Below are 22259 nucleotides of genomic sequence, written 5' to 3'. Positions count from 1 at the left end.
AGCGTGATGAAATAGTCTATCTGTATAGTGATTCTGAGATAGTGGCGGTGAAACTTATTTGAGTGTATATTGAAACAGTATTATCATCACTTGCATCAAAGTTCGCTGACGAGCTATCCATCCATTAGGTCGTTTAACGTAAAATATCCATGTCCACTATTTAGATCGTAGGGACTGCTGAGGATTTCACTTACAAGAGTACTAAAATATAAAAAGGTGACCCAAAGGAAACATAAAGAAAGCGAGAGAACTAAAATGTATCGTTTCATTATAAATGTATTTGCTCTCACATGTACGACCATCGAAATATCGCGCAGATATCGCTCATACCAGGCTTTTCCACAAAACAACGGGGAAAGTGACAAAATGAAACACTTCCCATTACCTTGTTTCTTCTCTGACAATGCTTGAAAATTAGTAACAAGCCAAGGATACAGTCGTACGAAAACAATACAGTGTTTTGTAATTCGGCAGTATTTTAATCTGTTATAATACATATAAAATGGATATACAAAGTGGCACCGCACTGAGAACGGTGTTCGTCGATATACTTCCAGATAGTTACGCAAATTAGCCACGCAGATTGGACGCCTGCATTCTACAGATCTTCGGGTAAGAAAATTCTTCAGGACACGATAAGCTGAAACAGGAAAAGGTAACGTTAGCAAATTGCAGGAAATTGAATGAAACTGGATTGAACATCATTAACTGATTCTCTATGGACATAGCCACTAGCTGTTCCCTAATTCAAGTACAAATGGTTCAAATGGCTCTGAGCACTATGGGACTTAACTTCTGGGGTCATCAGTCCCCTAAACTTAGAACTACTTAAACCTAACTAACCTAAGGACATCACACACATCCATGCCCTAGGCAGGATTCGAACCTGCGACCGTAGCGGTCGCGCGGTTCCAGACAGAAGTGCCTAGAACCGTTCGGCCACTCCGGCCGGCAATTCAAGTACAGACCGCACTAATTCGATGTACGTTACTGGCCACTAATTGCAACACCAGTGAGTGTACGTTAAAGACGGTGTTACTATCAGTTGCATCTGAGTTCACTGACATAACAATCCATATGTTAGACCTTTTAATACAAAATATTCGTGTCCATTATTTAGACCTTAGACAACCCAACAAAAGTGAAGTTGGCGTTAAGTGAAGTCCATCCTTGGCTTCACAAATTATTTGCACTGCCGCGAAATCTTACGAAGTACTAGGTGAAACGCCATCTGCATTGTTTATATAAGGAAAGATTACGAAACGATTTCCTAATTCAAAACCTGCGTTTTAATGTTGTCTGCTTGTGAGAAGGTTGTGCTGCGTTTCGTGTATGAAGCATAACGCCTACCACTACCTATACCAACCCTGTAGCGACAGCATCATCGCCTATTGAGAATGCGCTTCACCGTTCTGCGATATTGTTACTCGCGTTGCTTGGAACCCACGACTGTCATGCAAATCTGAAATCTACGGGTTCAAGAGAGTCATAACATCATCCATGGTCTCAACAGCACAATGCGTCTAGCGTCCGAAATGACAGAAATACACTGACGGAAAAAAATTGCAACGCCAAGAAAGAGTTGTATGACATAAACGAAAGCCGGTAGTCGTCTTTCTACATCTGTTCAGTTTTCTTATCAGTCGCATAAGCGTGGTAGATGGGAATCAGGTTAGCTTTAAGTACACTCTGTAACGGTCGTGAGCGTTAGTTACCTTTGAGATTGGACTTAGTGAGTTTATGTTAAGAATGCGTTTAAGGCGACCAAGACCCCATTATCAGGTACCTCACTTAGCTTGAACGAGGTAATGTAATTGGGCTATGAGAAGCTGGGCGTTTCTTCTGCGATATTGTAGAAAGTCTTGGCAGGAATGCAGCCACTGTATCTGATTGCTGGCTACGGTGGCCACGGAATGTACGGTCGCAGGAAGACCGGGCTCCCGTCCAGTCACGTGTCACTACCGAGAGGCAAGACCATCGTGTTCGGCGTTTGGCTCTGGCGCTTCGTACTGCACTTGCAGCAGCAATAAGGGCAGCAGTGGTCACCACAGGGAGACAACGAACTACTGCAAATCGGTTACTTCAAGGGCAGCACCGAGCCAGTATCGTGTATCCTGCTGACCCCAGACCACCACCATTTGAGACTTCAGTGGTGTCAGACAATAGTTCTTTGGAGGGAAGGATGGAGGTCTGTTGTGTTTTCTGATGGAAGCTGGTTCTGCCTCGGTGCCAGTGATGGCTCAGTGTTGGTTAAGAGAAGACCATTTGAAGGCCTGCAGCCAGTTTGTCTGCGTCCTAGAGACGCTGGACCTACACGTGGAGTTATAGCTTGCGGTGTGATTTCGCGTGCCACCAGGAGCACTTTGGTGGCTATCCCACGCACCCAGACTGCAAATTACTACAGGTGATTCGACCAGTTGCGCTACCACTTATGAAACAGGGTCTGTTTTCCAAAAGGACAGCGCTCGCCCACATACCGCTGTTGTAACCCAGCATGTTCTACAGAGTGTGAGCATGTAGCTTTGGGCTGCTTGATGACCAGATCTGTCTCCAATCGAGCACATATGACACATCATCGGACGACAACTGCAGCATCATCCACAAACAGCATTAACCGTCCCTGTATTGACCGAGTAAGTGCATCAGGCAGAGAATTTCCCCCCACAAACTGATATCCGGCACCCACACAACGCAATGCATGCACATTTGCAAGCTTGCACTCAACATTCTGACTGTTCATCGGTTATTAATGTACCAGCATTTTACATCTGCAATGACTTACCTCGTGCTTACAATAACCTGTGATCTTGAATATCTTATCCGGACAAATGTATTCCCGAAATTTCGTTACAATACATTAATAATCTTTCGGTGTTGCGATTTTTTTTCCGTCAGTTCAAATGGCTCTGAGCACTATGGGACTCAACTTCTGAGGTCATTAGTCCCCTAGAACTTAGAACTAGTTAAACCTAACTAACATAAGGACATCACAAACATCCATGCGCGAGGCAGGATTCGAACCTGCGACCGTAGCGGTCTTGCGGTTCCAGACTGCAGCGCCTTTAACCGCACGGCCACTTCGGCCGGCTTTCCGTCAGTGGGTTGTCTCGGTCATGCAGCATCGTTCAGGCACGTCATGTACCTTGAGTCAACAAATGGGCTTCTTTGGTACTGGATGTCATATCCTTTAGCCAGAAAACGTATTATTAAAAGCTTTTGTATTTTTCCCTATTCCTATTTACAAATTTATCACCTGGTTTTTGAAGAGTAAAGAACGTAAAAATGAAAGGTCTGTATAATGAATTACAGAAAATTGGGAAGTATGTTTAACGTGGGATACTTTTCACTTCCTTGCCCATGCGGATGCGTCTGTATCAAGACTTCCTTATCAAGACTTCCTACAGACGACATGCCTATCAGGTAAAGGTGCACATCCACAGACTGACAAAAAAAAAAAAAAACTGGCATAATTCGACAGCCCATTGCTGGAACTGGAAAACCACAGGAAGGCAGAGGGGCCTCTAAGAATTGAAATATGACGGTACAACTATTTATGCCGACCGTTAAATTCGACTTCATACGAGGGTTGGAACTTTAATAGTGGCATCTATTTATTTACAGATCGTACAAAATAGACACCTGTTTCAAAGTTTTACTGACCTTCAAAGTAGTCACCAGCACTGTGTATAACCCGTTACCAGCGATGTGGAAGTCGTAGGATACTCTTAGCAGTGCCAGTTGTGTTGACAGTTCGAGCGGTGCGGTCTAATGCCCGACGAATTTGCAGCAGTTCTGTAGCGAATGCCTTGAAGTGTTTCCTTCAGTTTAGAAATAGAGTTGAACTGACGAGGGCTTAAGTCAGGGGAGTGCAGTAGCTGGTATAGCACCTAGCAGCCCCATAAGTCAAACAAATCAGTAACAGCTTGCACTGTACGTGCTTGAGCATTGTCCTGCAAAATGATGGTCAGTTCCTGCAGAAAGTGTCATCACTATTGTCTCTATGCTGTTCATTTTTGGAACACAACCTGCGACCAGCTTAGAGACGAGCTGTAAATAAATAGTTGCCACTATTAAAGTCCCAACCCTCGTATATAGCAAACGTATTTTATTTATAATGATGTGTTGTGTTACACAACAAAAAAAATCGGAAAGGAAAGATTTTGAGTACTGTTGAATGAACGCCTTGTTTCCTGATTTACCGACCTGTGTTTCTTATATTACAATGAAGAGCCAAAGAAACTGGTACACGTGTCTGATATCGCATAGGGTCCCCGCGAGCACGCAGAAGTGCCACAATAGGACGTAGCATGGACTCGACTAATGTGTGACGTAGAAGTCGAGGAATGGACACCAAGAATCCCGCACGGCTGTCCATAAATCCATAAGAGTACGAAAGGGTGGAGATGTCTTCTCAACGGCACATTTCAAGGCATCCCAGATACGCTCAATAACGTTGATGTCTGGGGAGTTTGGTGGCCAGCGGAAGTGTTTGAACTCAGAGGTGTGTTCCTGGAGCCACTCTGTGGCAATTCTGGGCGTGTGGCATTGTCCTGCTGGAATTGCTCAAGTCTGTTGGAATGCACAATGGACATGAATGGATGCAGGTCATCAGACAGGATGCTTACATACGTGTCACCTGTCAGAGTCGTATCTAGACGTATCAGTCCAACTGCACATGCCCCTTTACAGAGCCTCCAGCAGCTTGAACGGTCCCTTGCTGACATGCAAGGTCCATGGATTCATCAGGTTGTATCCATACCCGTACACGTCCATCCACTCAATACAATTTGAAACGAGACTCTTCCGACCAGGCAACATATTTCCTTCCATTCATCACAGTGCAATGTCGGTGTTGACGGGTCCAGGCGAGGCGTAAAGCTTTGTGTCTTGCAGTCATCAAGAGCACACGAGTGGGCCTTCGGCTCTGAAAGTCAATATTGCTGATGTTTCGTTGAAGGGTTCTCACGCTGACACTTGTTGATGGCCCAGCACTGAAATCTGTAGCAATTTGCGGAAGGATTGCACTTCTGTCACATTGAACGATTCTCTTCAGTCGTCATCGGTCCCGCCCGTTCTTGCAGGATTTTTCGGAGATCTGTTGTTTTACCAGATTCCTGACATTCACGGTACACTCATGAAATGGTCGCACGGGAAAACCTCCACTTCATCACTACCTAGGAGATTCTGTGTCTCATCGCTCGTGCGCGAACTATTTAACACCATGTTCAAATTCACTTAGATCTTGATAAGCTGCCATTGTAGCAGCAGTGACCGATCTAACAACTGTGCCAGACACTTGTTGTCTTACATGGGTGTTGCCGACCGCAGCGCCGTATTCTGTCTGTTTACAAATCTCTTTACCGGTTTCTTTGGAGCTTCAGTGTCTTTTGGTTATTTTCTTGTGGCAATGATCTTATAGTATACTGATGTTACGAGGGCTATCCACAAAGTACATTGCGTTTTGGAATTAAAAATAAATAAAGTATTGGAATTTTTTTTATTATATACAGATGAAAGCCACACTTAAATACTACTTTTCTACATAGTCGCCATTTAAATTGAGGCACTTATCGTAGCGATGGACGAGCTTGGAAATTCCTTCGTCGTAAAATTCGGCTCCCTTCGCCTTCAACCACGTGGCGACTGTCTTTTGGGACAGAAAAGGTGTGATTTTTGTGGATTTCCTGGAAAGAGGCACTACAATAAACTCTCAAAAGTATTGCCAAACTCTGCACAACCTCAGAAGAGCAATACAAAACAAGCGCAGGGGAAAGTTGGGCTCAAAGATCTTGCTGATTCACGACAACGCCCGGGCCCACACGGCAAATGCCACTCGTGAAGTTCTCGAATCTTTTAAGTGGGAGTTGTTTCCTCATCCGCCGTACAGTCCCGACCTCCACCCCAGCAATGAACAAGTGGTTGGCTATGCAGCGTTTTGATGACGACGCACAGCTTCAAGAAGAGGTAACCACGTGGTTGAAGGCGCAGGTGGCCGAATTTTATGACGAAGGAATTTCCAAGCTCGTCCATCGCTACGATAAGTGCCTTAATTTAAATGACAACTATGTAGAAAAGTAGTATTTAAGTGTGGCTTTCATCTGTATACAATAAAAAAAATTTCTAATACTTTATTTATTTTTAATTCCAAAACGTTATGTACTTTGTGGATAGTCCTCGTATTTGGATCATTATTATTAAATGAAAGTTTTTATATATGTCAATTCAGTTCATGTAACATTTCACGCTCCTGCAACCAGATAACCAATCTAGTTAGAACAGAGCCATTAGCATTTGGCTCAAAATTCTACGCTTTGAGTAGGCGTTTGAATTCAGTGATTTTAAGTAAGATACGTCTATATTTACCTTTACAACTATCATCGACCTGCCGAACTAACAATGTCTTGTTACGCGCTTAAACGAAACGGGCGTCATGGCCAACACAATGAGATATTGTCCTGTGGCGCTGTGTCTTCCCGTGTAGAGGAACCTTTTGTTGCACACAACACCAAAGAGTGATAATTAACTAATAATGTTACCTACCGTTTAGTGGGCCTGACTTCCTTTTCTACAAGTAAATTACTGGTACGATATGATCACTGGAGAAGCTTACCAGCCATTATGGAGTAGTTAAGGAGGCGGCGACGAGTAACGTCCGGCGAAGAGAACCAGTCGCGTCTGCTCGTGCAGTATGAAGAACAGGAAGGGGTGGTCGGCCTTAAACACGATCTGCTCCGAACGCGTACCTCCCACAGAAGTGATTGATGAGAAACTAACAACTGCAGACAAAAGAATAGAGGAATTAAACAATCTCATTCGTATAGGATACCATAGTAAATAGGAATCACATGGCGGCTGAATCACACAAGTAGGCCAACTCAAATGTTTTACAAGTATCGACGCCGATGTTATGTTTTATATCGTTACAATGAGTGCTTGCTTGTAATATTATCTGCATTTCTTTTCTAAACATATATATCGTGATTTCTGCCAGTCGTGTCTAAGTCTCATGATAGGAAGTGAGCAGTGAACCACTGCACAACTCGATGAGTGATTTTAGAGAATTATGTTAGGTCTTGTGAGCCGTATTTTTTAATTTTTCCCACTAAGTAGATATTCCAATACTGTTGTACCCCAAGAAACATCTAATGAATGCATGAGAAAGGGAAATCCTTAATATACTACCAAAGCTGTCGAATTTTTCGGAGTGGTGTGCTGATCAGTTCATATGCTAGAAAATTGTTTGCTAAAAACATCACTAGCTTCTAACGTATTCCCCCAGTCGTTATGACCCGTCCTTGCCGCTTGCCATGCACGGAGATATCTGACAGATTAAAGTGCCTGTGAACCCAGGCCCTGCAAGGTAAGGAGATCCCGGATGAAGTCACGATTAAACAGAATAACATTCGTCATATATGCCCTCAAATATTTCAGTGAGGAAGGGGTAGTCTCTACTCTAGAATACACAAACAACTGTTACCTGTCCTAAATCTCTTTATTACAGAATCACTGTACACATTGGGTTCAAGTGTGTAGTTGGTGACGTTGGAAAATCCTCTACAAGTAGGAAGATCCTGACAATGAATTCACAAACTAAACGAAAGTAATCGTGATAAACATGAACACGTAACAAACTTTCAAAAGCGTTCCTACATGAGAAAAGAACCCATAGTGTAACTGTAATCTGGTAGTCAGGGAGAGGCAGGATAAGGCAACGATTGTGGATGGGGCCATAATCAGCTACCGTTGGCTACAGTAAACACATACACTTCATTTGAAGAAATAACTTTCAACAGTCATTTTAAAAGATTTTGCTACACTGACGGCTGGAGGCCTTACTAAGAAAGAATTCAATTTTTTTTTGTCAGGTGACGGCCACAAGTAATTTCAGAAGACTCAAGAGCTGAAGGTCTGAATTACAAGTGAGGAAGGCAGTTACATACTAACATTTACTAGACTTTTTTCTTCTTAAACAATCAAAAAACTGTAACAAGCTATAGTAATATTGTAGATTGTTTGCCGGCTGAAGGCCACAAGCAATGTTACACACAATCAACGGCTGCAGGCCTGATTAAGAAAAAAATTCAAAATTATTCGTCGCCTGAAGGCCACAAGCAATTTCAGAATACTCAACGGCTTGAAGGCCCGAATTACAAGTAAGGAAGGCAATAACATGTTAAAAACACTAAAATATTTTTTAAACAATCTTAACCAACTGTAACAGGTGTAAGTAGGCTGTTTAGGTTCTTATATTGGTAACGCCACCGCCACGTAGCGCTCTGTATGAAAATCACTGGCTGTGTTGTGTGCAGTCTGTGGCTGGGTGGCATTGTTGGAATTTGCTATTGTAGTGTTGGGCAGTCGGCTGTTAAAAGCGCTTAGCGTTGCGCAGTTGGAGGTGAGCCTCCAGCAGTGGTGGATGTGGGGAGAGAAATGGCAGACTTTTGAGAGCGAATGATCTGGACGTGTGTCCATCAGAGACACTAAATTTGTAAGACTGGATGCCATGAACTGCTATATATATTATGACTTTTGAACACTTTTAAGGTAAATACATCGTTTGTTCTGTATCAAAATCTTTCATTTGCTAACTATGCCTATCAGTAGTTAGTGCCTTCAGTAGTTAGAATCTTTTATTTAGCTGGCAGTATTGGCGCTCGCTGTATTGCAGTAGTTCGAGTAACGAAGATTTTTGTGAGGTAAGTGATTTGTGAAACGTATAGGTTAATGTTAGTCAGGGCCATTGTCTAGTAGGGATTATTGAAAGTCAGACTGCGTTGCGCTAAAAATATTGTGTGTCAGTTTAGTGATGATCAGAATAAGTAAAGAGAGAAATGTCTGAGTACGTTCAGTTTTGCTCTGCTGTTTGAAAATCAAATAACGTAAGGGGTTTATCAGCACAGTAATTCATTAATTTTTCTAAGGGGACGTTTCACACGCTATAGTGAAGGCTGAAGGCCTTGTTAAGACAGAATTGAAAACTATTTGTCGGCAATGTTACAAACAATTAACAGCTGAAGGCGTGAATTACAAGTGAGAAAGGCAATTACATGTTATAACATTAGGGTAAATTTTAAACAATTATGACAACTTGACCAAGTAAGATGGACTGATCCACAGACATTGCTCCCTGAATCGACCTGAGGAAGGTCACTACAGCTGTGTAAGCGGTGAGACAGGCAGCGATGAATATGTTCCCCTAAGGAGGGCAACTCAAACTAGAGACAGTTTAAATGCCAATCAACCTTCTTAGCAAATCCACCTAACGCCAGATAAACAGTACAACAGTGCAATAATTCAGGCGAGAGCGAAGTGACAAACACCACTGCGTCTCCAGAATCCGGTGTTTAAAACATCAAAAGGTAGAAGGAACCACTATAACTCAGGTAGACAAGGGAAACAATTATCCATATCCCAATCAAGGAAGCTGTCAAATTACATGCCATGCCAGACAGCATCGGCAAGACGAAGAAATGCACTGCCGCAAAATACGGTAACCTCCAGGGCAGGTAACTGAGGCGTTAGCAGCCACTAGGTAGTAAGTTGCACTTCAGTAATAATAACACTAAATCCAAACTAACACCAAGTGGTAGAAGGCGGCTAACAGCTTCTGCCAACCTGACAGACTCCACGTGTTGCAGTTGGTCTCACCGACCCTGGGAACAACAACATGCAAACAACAGTGAGCTCTCCACCAGTGGAGGTTTCGCTACTGGATAAGATTCACTCAACTTGAAACGTCCTGGGTTCGGTTGTCGGCTACAGCCCCTCGATCCGACACTGCCTGCACGCCGCCAGCGGTCCCGGCCTGCCCTCGCACTACGGACCTCCTCGCTGCTACGTCCGAAGCCGAACTGCCTGACACACACGATGACCCGGAAATACTGGTCATGGCACCAAAGATAGTGCCACAGTGCTGGCTATCGATAACTGCTCCTGCTGCCACTCGAGGAGAAACAATACTAGCAAACTCAGTGGCGCCAATAACAAGAGAAGGAAACGAGACGCCACTATCGCTATTATAAGACACCAAGTTATGAACGGCAAGAGCACGAGCCACACACGGCTCAGTAACTTACAGTACAGTGATCACAAAGCAATTTACCCTCCAAAGTATTACACTCAAAATACTTCAATATACCCTATTGTGTATGCTATTTTAGCTGGACAATAACGTATATTTACGAATACCTTTCTCGACTTTTAAGCCCTATGAACACACACGCGAGATGTGGCTAGCATGGACACGAGGGAATGAGAAGAAAATACGTAACACAACTCCAATCTCCAATAGAACTGAAGTGAACACACAAGCTAGCGACTCCCTTACTGAGCGCCTGAGAAAACCGGTATTTACCGTGTTTTACAGGCGGCTGCTGTGGTCGGTAGTGGGGTATGGTGACGGCGGCGCGTCGATGGTGTGCGGACCTGTAAACCTCAATACCATTCTGGCCTTGACTGCATCAGCTGTCAGAAACTGCCCGAGTTTTAGTAAGGCGAAAACCTGTTTTTTACCTAGCTTAACTACTGGCAATGTCCACTCGCTCTGGCTTGGCGCTGTGTACATCTCTGACCTCTTTAATTGTTCCGCAGGATGTAACTAACCCAGGTCGAAATCCGTAATCTCCACTCCAGAGATGTTACGAGATTTTCGAACACTGTGAACGCAAGTGTTCACTAAAAAGCTCTTCTAGGCCGACAGAACAGGAAGTGTTCCGTCTACCATGGCCCTGGTCTGAATAGACCTCTCTCCCTTCTACCCAAGGCTCCAGTCTGTATACCTTTTTTGTTCCCCCCACTGTTCATCCCCTACCAGAAGTCGGAGCGGTCATTGCTGATTGTGGTGAGACTTGCGTCGTTTCTTGGCCCAGTGAAGCTTGAGAAGCGTATTGGGGGTGGAAGCTATTTTCCTTCTGGCCTATAGTATTCAAGGGCAACGGCCTTGCCGCAGTAGATACACCGGTTCCCGTCAGATCACTGAAGTTAAGCGCTATCGGGCGTGGCTGGCACTTGGATGGGTGACCATCCGGGCCGCCATGCGCTGTTGCCATTTTTCGGGTGCACTCAGCCTCGTGATGCCAATTGAGGAGCTACTCGACCGAACAGTAGCGGCTCCGGTCACAGAAAACCATCATTACGACCGGGAGAGCGGTGTGCTGACCACATGCCCCTCCTATCCGCATCCTTTCTTTCAGGTGTGCTAGTTCTGCAAGGTTCGCAGGAGAGCTTCCGTAAAGTTTGGAAGACAGGAGACGAGGTACTGGCAGAAGTGAAGCTGTGAGGACGGGCCGTGAGTCGTGCTTGGGTAGCTCAGTTGGTAGAGCACTTGCCCGCGAATGGCAAAGGTCCCGAGTTCGAGTCTCGGTCCGGCACGCAGTTTTAATCTGCCGGGAAGTTTCAAGATGTACATGGTGTGTATTTCAGCTGTTTGATTTCGACGATACTTGTAGCTATATACTCTTTTCTTTCTTCGGATAGATACATTTTATGTTATTTGCTGTGTATTTCTGGTTTGCAGACAATCTGAGGATGCGTTCTACCCGAAACGGGTCAAATAAAGCCATTGGTTTATCAGCTGGTGGCTTCTTGTTTAGTGGCAATACAGCAGTTGTGCAGTTCTGCTATTGATTTGTCTGTACTGTAGCTTCCCACAGCCTAGATATGTTATGGTACATGGTTATTTCCGTTATTAGGCAAATGGAATAGTTGTTCATGTCGGCTTCAGGGACAATGCTCAGTGGCAAATAGTTCTTCTCGTTGGTAAAAGGAAAAAAAACATGTTCAGTGCATGGACATATATTAAACGTCACGTGGTCTGGACTCATGCTACAGGGTGAGTCCTCTCATGCAGCACAGGGTGAGTCCTCTCATGCAGCACAAATTAGTCCCCACCACCATTCACCAGTGACTCAGACCAGTGCGCCATTGCTGAAGTAACTCACCTGTAGCAGCCGCTGCCTCCGTTCCTTCTTCGCCGACCTCGATGAAAGCCTTGTGCAAGACCATGTCCACGTGTAGCGGCTCCCTTCTGGTAATTCCAGTGAAGTTCGCCTTGAGCCCGCTGAACATGTCGGTCATACCAAGCTGAAAAGCCAGATGTGCAATATTACCTGTATACCCATTACGAGAATGTACCCTGCAAATATCAGTGGCTAATCTATTGCATGGGAGGAAAACTTCTTGTCTGATATTTAAAATGTTGTAGAATTATTTCATTTTCCGTCTCAATCTCATTCCCGAATGTAAATTGTTGTAGTAACTTAACATTACGTAATAAATGAAGTTCCTTATGGCTGATAATATGTAACATAAAATACTACATTTATTACTGCAGTCAGCCTCAAAATCAGGCCAATAGTTTCAGTTATAATCAGTTTTAAAGGTAGCGCAGCAGCGAAATTTAGAGAGTAACACAGCAGCCATTGTTGAAGCGTCACGAAGAAAATAGACTCTCAAAGTTACATAGTGTCCATAGGACCAGTTCGAGAACATCCACAGAATCGGCATATCATTTGGCGCCACTCCTCCCCCCCTTTTCCCTCCTACACTTTCATTCATTCCAGTTTTCGCTACTAATTGTGATACGCATCGTATAAGGGGCGTTATTTTTACATCGGAAATTCCACAATCACATCTGCATTTTGTGACATTGCCGAATTATCATTTGTGCCTTCACGTTTCTATTTTCCCTCTGCATTTTCTATAAACTAAGAGCATCTTCTCCCTCAGTGACATCTGCACCTCCCGCTCTTCTGCTACCGCTACTTTTTCACCATTACGTGCCATCCTCATATTTCTTATATAGTCTCCTCTTTGTAACTGTCCTTTTGCCCTGCTCTGACTCCTCATCTGCATTCACTGACATTTTATTACAAGAAGTAATTTTGTTCTCACTGTACTCAGCAATACATGACATATCAACACTGTATCCCAAACATGTCATACACTAATACCTTACCAAAACTTTCCAACGCCGACAAACAATCCAGTCGTAAAAATAAGTCGTAGAAAAGATGAAAAAAAGTGCTGAAAGAGAGCAACACAGGTTTAGTTAAATGCGTCAGCTACTTAAATTAAAGTTATCCAATTTTGTTTTATCTATCGAAGATACGACTCTAAATTAGTTTCTTCTCGTTCAAAAGCCAACGGTTGCTAGATCGATGGCAGCGTATTCGTTTGACGAATGTTGTACCCTGCTACGACAGATTTTGGGCAAAAATGCATATTCCTACTACCCATCAGAGTATCTGAAGTTAGCGACGCCTGTACAGGGTAGCCATTTTAAGTAAGACGCCAACTCGATTTAACAAACCTTTTGGTTATTTTTGTGGTGCGTTATGAGTGGGATGACTGAGGGACAGATCGCTCCCCATGAGCTTCAGATGTATAATTGAATTTGGTGTGCCATGGATTGCATAATGAACAAAGGAATGCCCTCATAAGTGACTTCTGGGTGTCAAGTCTTACAAAATCATTAATGATTAATAAATGGGGTACGTTATCTATCTACTGGGTTGACAATATTGGTCAAGCTTCATTGTGTACGACTTTGTACTCAACGATAAGGAAAGGCCGACTACAGAGTGCCTTTGCTTTTTTTTCCTTTATTGAATTTCGATTCCCCCCGAAGGGAGCGGGCTGGCAGCAGCTTAGTATGCTGCTCTTAAACCTGTAAAACATAAGAAGATAAGAAACAATAAAAGCAGACGATAAAACGGTGACGTAAATTGTAAAACGGCGGAAAATTGTGGAAAATTAAAACAAAGCAAAGGTGGGGGGTGGGGGGGGCGATGCTAATAAAATACACAGGAAGCTGACAGGTAAAATAGTGGACAGACAATTAAAAAACACTGCGACAGTCTGGTTTCTGTTCGCAAGAGATATAAAAATCACACCCAGCGACAGCATGATGACCGTTCGCAACACTTTGGAAAAGATGCACAGCACTTAACAAGGCTGGAAACACTGCACTAAAAAGTCGTCACGAAGATGACACAACACAGCAAAGGGCAAATGGGGGTGGGGGGGGGGACCTGGACAGATGAGGGGGGAAAATGAGGGAGGAGAGGAAAAACGAAAAGGGGGGGGGACCGACTAAGGGAGAGGACTCATAATGGGGGGGGGGGGAGGCAGATCAGACGTGGGAGGGAATGGGGAAAGGCAGAGGAGGGAAATGCAAAAGGATTTGGGGGAGAGAAGGGAGGCAGAGAGAGGGTAGGTGAGGAAAAAACAGGACGGAAGGGGGGGGGGGGGAGAGGAAACCCAGGAAAAGGACAGAGGATATGTCATGTACTGCTGGGTATAGTGAGGACAAAATTACTTCTTGTAATAAAATGTCAGTGAATGCAGACGAGGAGTCAGAGCAGGGCAAAAGGACAGTTACAAAGAGGAGACTATATAAGAAATATGAGGATGGCACGTAATGGTGAAAAAATAGCGGTAGCAGAAGAGCAGGAGGTGTAGATGGCACTGAGCGAGAAGATGCCCTTGGTTTATAGAGATTGCAGAGGGAAAATAGAAACGTGAAGGCACAAATGATAATGCGCCAGTTTCACAAAATGCAGACATGATTGTGGAATTTCCGATGTAAAAATAACACCAGCCCAAATTTTACCACTTCTACTGATCCTCAGTTGAACCAGCCCAGCTCAGCATAGAGAAAACTTTTTGAAGAGAAGGATAAGATTGATTTATTACTTGAGGTTATAGTAAAAACGATTGACGAAACATAAGAAATGTTGAGTAAACAGGAAGAAAGTTTGCTTCAACTTGGGCCCCAACTTGAACACATCTGGATAATGCAGCAGCAGATTAGATGTGTAGAATGTCGGCAAGTGGTGCAAGTGGATCGTGTTGAGAGCGTGAAAAAACGATTAAATATGGAAGAGGAGTGACTTCAGATACCGAAAGATACTGAGAAGATATTGATGATACCGAAACATGGGAAATTTGAGAGGCAATGAAATAACTGAAGAGCAGCAAGTGAGAAATGCACGAGAAGGTTGCAAGAGTACCATGTCCAGTACCAGCAGCGGAAACCGAGGAAGTACAATTGCTCCTCGCATTTAAACAGCGACAAGAAGGTATAAATCAATGACAGTGCCAAAGGAGCGAGATTATGACTAACGATATCAGAGATTTGAAGGCAAAAGTCACAAAGGTGTTACACTGGCGAGAAGGCGCCAATGGTGCACCACATACTTGTGTGTAGTCCACATAAAGCAATGCGTATGGAATTGGATGTGTTGGTCCAGGAATCAGCTGTGGACAGGAAGCCTCACGCTAGCACGAGGAAGAAGAATACTCTACAATCAACAGTCAAACAAGACCACAAGAAGGTGAATCTTTTGACTACAAGAACTTCCTTTCGGTGTGAAAATTTCCTGCTCTTAGGAATGATGGAAACCAGTACACCTGAAGTCTTGAACTGATCAATTGCGTGTGGATATCTCGAGGGCGGAACAGCGATGTGTATGCGACGATTAGCATTATAGTGTACATCGTATAGGAAATTTACGGACCCATACTTAGCTAGTTGTTTGTCTAGTGCAGTGCCAGATTTCACGGGATATAATGATAAGCCGGAAGCTAGACGAGTCTAAGTCCAATGAAGCTTTTTGAGGCAATGTTAAGGAAAAAAAAAAACTGTCGCCACAACTTTCACCTCTGCAGAGGTTATACTGTCGTGCTATAAGAAGCAAACTGTTTCTTTTTGGGCGTTGTAAGGAGGATGATGAAGCTATCAAAGGTTTGTTGTGAGAGCTGAAGTGTGGCCAAGATGAGAAAACTGTGTCACAATGATTCTGATCGCAAGGTGACGGGCGCTTCCGACCGTAACAGCACAACAGAAGTAGCTCGTACAACGAACGATGCAACAATGGTCATTGGTTTGGCTCGCATTGAGTGGACATTATGGATCTAGACCTTAGGCTGAGATCATTGAAATTCGCTCTCCTGATCAGTAAGGCAGACACAACACGGAGAATTAATCACCACTATGGCGGGAGTCTGACACGGGAATGGAGATGCAAGAGCCCATGAAAGACCTCAGAACCAGTGACAGAATATGACAAGGTAAGGAAATTACTTTTAAAAAAGAATGGGAGCGCCTTACTCAAAACTTGCATCCAGTAATCACCATATTATAGGTGTTTCATCAATGTGGAGACGTTGTCAGCACCTTGCTTGTACGGACTGACAGGAAAGAAGATGTCTGAGCTTGGGATATGGAAGCCGAATGCTAACTTGTCACTAAAGCATGCACTCGTGATTGCCTCCATTTTAGTAGATTCTGATTTATCATGTGAATTGTGCATGACCACAAATAGCACCAAAACCGGTCTAGGCATGATTTTTTTTCAAGAAGTCGAAGAAGACAGATAATAATGACAACTGTCGCTTTAGTAGCAGAGTGCTATCAAAATAGAAGAAGAACTACTCCATTACCGAGTTGGAGTGCCCTGCCATCGTGTGAGGCTTCCAGAGTTTCTGTACTTCTTATCTGGTGGCAAAACGGAAATTTACACTGACCATGAGGCATTACTGTTCTTATCAAACGCAAAACTCGTACATGGATGCTTCATCTGGTGGTTGTTACATCTCCAAGAATTCGACTTCACAATCACACATTTGCCAGGCACTGTTAATATTGTAGTGGACACACTATCATGCTTGCCTACTAATCTTGTTGAGAGGATGGAAGAAGATCTCTAAGAAAACCATTTCGTACTATACTACCTCTAAAACATTGTGCTTGAAAATTAAGTATCTACCTGTTTCAAAGAAACAGCAAGAGAATAGGACAAAAAACCCCGCCTTTCTGGATTTGGAAAACAAATGTAGAGATAAAGAGGAAATTGCAGTTTGGCAGGAAATGAGGCTATGTTTCGTCACAGATATTTGGACGAGTCACTAGTTGTTGTGTACAACAGATGGGTTGGTGAACAAACTTAAATGGTGCATGCACCTAAGCTGTGCCCACTTTGTGCTGAAGAAGCTTTCCTTGAAGTTGCAGGCAACTTGTCATTTCAATAATATTTAGCAAAGGAGTCACAAAGTGTTGTTCATCTGCAAAGCTTGTCAAAAGCCAAAGCCCTGCACCACATCAAATCAGGCACCTTTTTTCCTCATAGTACCTGTGAAATTATGCCACTTGCGGCAACTGTTTTCATGGACTCCCTTTCGAGAGTGACGCATGGTTTCTGTTATAGCCCGGTGGCTGTTGAGTTAAATTCTGCAACTTTGGCTCCACTGTGAAAGGCCACTGCTGGGACTGTGGCAGAAGCATTTTAGGAGAAGTTTTTTAAAAAAGACTGTGTGGATAAGATGATTTCTGATCATGAACTGCAGGTTTGGTCATGCTGATAGGGCGATGTTGAAATGGCACACGATAAAAAACCAGTCTTCATTTTGACCTATCGTCCATATTAAAACATGGCTAGACACTAGCCGAAACATAAATTTTTCTAATAAAACCTGATTGTTGCGATCATTTGAGAGTCAGATCACAGTCGTTGAGTGCATCCACATTCCTAATGGAAGGTAACTTGATATTCAGACCTTGTGGCGAGGATTAGGCTTGCTAGGCAGCCTGTATAGATTACACTGTGCCAAAATGCATCTGTCTTGGAATCGACGGTCTTTACACCATAAGGATGTGATACCTCTCGCCCTCCTTCACATTAAACAGGCCCCAGGAAACAGGAAGGAATGTACTGAGCTGAAGGCAACCATAAGACATTACAAAGCGGGTCAGAAGATTTCAGTAAGATCGCAGAGATTATCAAATAAGCGAAATGTGTTGTGCCACAAGTTCTTCTCCTTGCTCATTGGGGTACTACAGATTCGAAGGGTTGTGCGTGTGAACATAGCCAGAGTGGAAACAAGCAAATGAAGGAAGTCATAGGGGGTGCATCATATCAGTAATGAAAAACCTTTTATCGAGTAAAGCATCTAAGATGGTGGGAAAACAAAAAACTAAATTTTGAATTGGGTTATATTTGTCTCTGGAGTATAGAATTTATTTCTCTTTCCGGAAGAGTTTGTTTGGTAATCAGTTTGTGATTGGATCTGTGATAAGTTATTATATCACTGAGGGACAGACTTTTACCGCATTTCCCGTCCTGTGCAAAGTGTGTTTTCTGGTAAGCTTTTGCTTTCTGTTTAGGACAAGTGACATGGGAAGACGTTTTAGTGAAGAGTACATTTCCCTTTGATATTGCTAAGGCTGGTAAACAAGGAAAGGAGGGTGGACTATATGTTTATTTGTGGCAGTTTTAATCCCAAGTGGATATTTTGTGACAGACTTGACGAGAGAGATGAAGGTCTTCCGTGATTTTTGATGTTTTGTGGAAGTAGTCAGGTGGAACTTGGAATTTGTTTCAGTCAAATCATTGTGAATGTGGTGAAGAGCCGGCCGGTGTGGCCGTGCGGTTAAAGGCGCTTCAGTCTGGAACCGCGTGACCGCTACGGTCGCAGGTTCGAATCCTGCCTCGGGCATGGATGTGTGTGATGTCCTTAGGTTAGTTAGGTTTAATTAGTTCTAAGTTCTAGGCGACTGATGACCTCAGAAGTTAAGTCGCATAGTGCTCAGAGCCATTTTGTGGTGAAGTTTTCTCTCAATATTGTATAGGATTCTCGATTTTTCTTGTTTTGTAATGTTCTTACGTGGAGAGAAGAGTTGTTACATCATCATCATTCAGGAAATAGAGAGGTTGTATTATGTTAATGTCCATGTCGGATGCAATTTGGACCGCAGGTTGCATTACTGTCCATGTCTGATGCGCATTGGCATGGATGGATTAGGGGAGGATTTTGAGATACATTGATGTCCACAGTGGATGCACATTTGGACCCTAGACTATGGAAAAATGACTTAGGAGCACAGAATAAGTGACAATGTTTGAGGCCGTACGGTTCTAGGCGCTTCAGTCTGGAACCACGTGACCGCTACGGTCGGAGGTTCGAATCCTGCCTCGGGCATGGATGTGTGTGATGTCATTAGGTTAGTTAGGTTCAAGTAGTTCTAAGTTCTAGGGAACTGATGACCTCAGATGTTAAGTCCCACAGTGCTCAGAGCCATTTTTTTTTGACAATGTTTGATATTTGCGAGCTATGTTCTTACCATGCAGGAATGTGAAAGGATAGCCGCAAAGCAGATAATTGGGAAACCAATAAATGGTCTATAGCTACAACATAATGGAAATGAAGCGGTGATTTGTGTCCAACTAGTCTTCGTGTTTTTCTCTCTAAGTAGCTTTATTTGGACAGCCACCAAGCCAAAAAGTAACGAAACCATTGAAGGTCCAATCTCGTAAGTGGAGGAATAACATTGAAGAGTACATGGATTATAGTACAAATAGTCTATGAAAGGAAACACCTAAAAACAAAAGAAAGTAACTATGAAAGAATTAAAAGTAAGAATAAATGTTTGAGGAATAACACATGAGTATCTAAGTAACATGTTAATGTAAGGATTTTCTTTAGACGTTTTTGTTTGTGGCCACTATATGTGAATCTAGGCTACTAAATATGTTGCGTTTTTGCAGATAGTTTTTTTTTACCAATCATTTAATTTTCCAATATTGTTCTACATTGCTCTGGTATAATGTCACTGTCAAACACAATACAAAATGCCGAAGGGGAGAAATAAGGACGATCGAAAGAGGAAAGGGAAATGGACTTAACAAGCAATAATTGGATAGAAGCATTTGAGGAAAAGTGGCAGAGAATGAGAATCTAGAAAGGAAAATGGAAGCAGTGAGTCGAGAGGAATCAATTCTTCCGATTTCAGAAATGTATGGATGTAGTCTGCGTTGTGGTTCTCTTTTGTTTTTGTAGCAGTTGAGTATCATATTGCTTAAATTCACATATATGAAAACATGTTGTTATCAGGGATGAAGTATGGAGAAAGTAGTCTGGTAACAGAGTGATTAATCATGTAACATGATTTCTCTTTCAAAAAAATGTTCAAATATGTGTGAAATCTTATGGGACTAAATTGCTAATGTCATTAGTCCCTAAGCTTACACACTACCTAACCTAAATTATCATAAGGAGAAACATATACACCCGTGCCCGAGGGAGGACTCGAACCTCCGCCGGGACCAGCTGCACAGTCCATGACTGCAGCGCCTTAGACCGTTTTTTTTTTTTTTTTTTTTTTTTTTTTTTTTTTTTTTTTTTCTATCTCGTTTTGTTCGCTTTTGTTCGTTGCATCTGCTCGGGGCGGACGTCGTAAGACATCCGTTTAAGTTCTTTGTTGATCGATTAGCTCAGTTTTTTTATTACAGAGGGGTGCTAACCCTCTGACCGAACACGCTGAGCTACCGTGCCGGCTGACCGTTCGGCTAATCCTGCGCGGCGTTTCTTTTTCATTGAATGATGAATGTGTGGTCGTAACACAAACTTTTTTTGTGATCGTTGATGTAAATAATTGTGTTAAAATTCACCCTGTAAAGCGTATCAGGCCATCTGTCACATCACAAGTATAACTATTTTATTTTTGCCAGTATAAGGTATATATGTAGACAAATCACCAAAATTAGTGCCAAGAATATTAGTTTTTCTTTTTTTTCAGAATTATATGAAAATAATAATTTTGGTAATCAAACTGTCATGTTGAATAGATAAGTTCTTATTCACGTTGAGGCGTAGCGCCGTATACCGATCCTGCCTTGGAGGTGGTTAAGTGAGAGATGTGACTCTGAGCTGGATAGTGACAGATGGTGATGCGAGACTGGACGCGCACGTAGTTCATGTATCAGCCGATAGAGGACAATACTGGATAGGGGACTGATTTAGTTTCGATTGTGCCCACTAGAGTGCTCTAAAGTAATAGAATGTTTTTCATAAATTGTTCTAGTATTTTCATAAAGTGTTATGTCTTTTTGTGTAAAATGTTATAAATATGTTTTAGCAGTATGAATGATGCGTGAGCGTGGTTTAAGGTTAATATGAAGATAATTGTTTAACGGGTTATGTAGTAGGATTTAGTGTGGGAACATATCGAAGAAGTATGGATATGAACAAGGGGGATTTTTGTAGAATAGATTTGTAAAGTAAGTTTATGGTAAAGGGAAAGTTAATTCGGGTATAAATAACAATAGTAAATAACTTTATGCTAAACTTCAGCATATTAGATAATTACGTCGGTAAAAAGTGGAGTCGTTAGGTTTACTATTTTGCAATTGGTTATTGGTGAAAAGCGCGGACTGACGCGGGAGAATGTTGTTTTGCTATTGGCTGTTGAGTAAAGTGACCAATGGTAAAGCAATATTCTTCGCGCGCCTTTCTCTGCTTGTAGAGAACACTGAGAGTATTCTAGAGAAGGTGGGAGCCTAGCCATGAAACAGTTCGGGCGTGTGTAGTAGTACTTCCGATGGAAACGATAAGTTGCCGGATCTAGCAGTGTTTCATACACCAAAAGTGTGGTAAAGAGACGGCACAATTATTCCGATGGGTGTGTAGAAATTTCGGAATTTTTAAGTGAATTTTGTGACGAGAAAAGACATATATTCCGCGTGGTGTATTGAGCAGGTCGGTGGCTAAAAACTGCGACTGCATTTGGTAACGACAGACTTAATATTTGGCGAGCATTCTCAATCAAAAACAATCAGTATTTTTGTAGCTATTTCGTTTTCGGGAAATGCAACGCCATAAACTTGTTAACGTGAGTGGAAGGGATTGTGAGTGACTGTGTTAAGACTAGCACGTGCTTGACAGTGATACTTGTTCACCTAAGTTTCAGAATATATTAATTGAGGACAAAATTTCCAACCTTTCATTTGTGTGAAAACTTTCTCCCGAAACGTAGATAAGTGACTTTAATTGCAGCCTGGTTCACGTCGAAGTACAGTAGGTTTCACTCGGCTTTCCTACTGACGATCTGCTGAGACAATGTTCACAGGTAGGTGCAGGTCCGTCGTAAAGGGATGGAAAGAACCGCGCCGACGCAACGTTTCATACACTGTTTGTTCGTTAGAGAGATTCCTGACTATTCGATGTACAAAAATAAACAATGTTAGTTTTTGCAATGAAAAGTTATATGCAGATGCATGGATACCAAGTGATGCACGTATGGACAAGGACTGGAAGTGGGAATTTGTGTGACAGAGATGGACACGAGGCAAGGGGGAGTGGAGCATCGACAACTGACAGCAGGTGGGATACACCACCACTGCAAGACTCCCCACCACAAGTGGGTCAGGGGCTGCCTCTGGCTATCCTTGGAGAGGGAAACCAGCCACACTAAAGAAATGGCG

At 42.9% G+C, this 22259-nt stretch overlaps 1 protein-coding gene and 1 pseudogene across 1 annotated transcript in view; one reads left to right on the top strand and one right to left on the bottom strand.

The window, feature by feature from the left end:
* Positions 1–258: 258 nt before the first annotated feature.
* Positions 259–22259, bottom strand: part of LOC126234272 (serpin B3-like) — a 99034-nt gene continuing 77033 nt past the window's right edge. Inside the window, exons 7-9 of the mRNA XM_049942963.1 lie at positions 11940–12081; positions 6611–6776; positions 259–640 (exon numbers count right to left, since the gene is read on the bottom strand). Coding sequence (XP_049798920.1) covers positions 6628–6776; positions 11940–12081 — 291 coding nt within the window. The 3' untranslated portion in view covers positions 259–640; positions 6611–6627. The remainder of the gene's footprint in view (positions 641–6610; positions 6777–11939; positions 12082–22259) is intronic.
* LOC126237794 (5S ribosomal RNA) lies at positions 10930–11047 on the top strand (annotated as a pseudogene).

The sequence above is a fragment of the Schistocerca nitens genome, chromosome 2 (assembly GCF_023898315.1).
Source record: "Schistocerca nitens isolate TAMUIC-IGC-003100 chromosome 2, iqSchNite1.1, whole genome shotgun sequence".
Classification (NCBI taxonomy): Eukaryota; Metazoa; Arthropoda; class Insecta; order Orthoptera; family Acrididae; genus Schistocerca; species Schistocerca nitens.
Note: the sequence above shows the minus strand (reverse complement) of the source record. Positions and strands in the feature narration are given on the sequence as shown.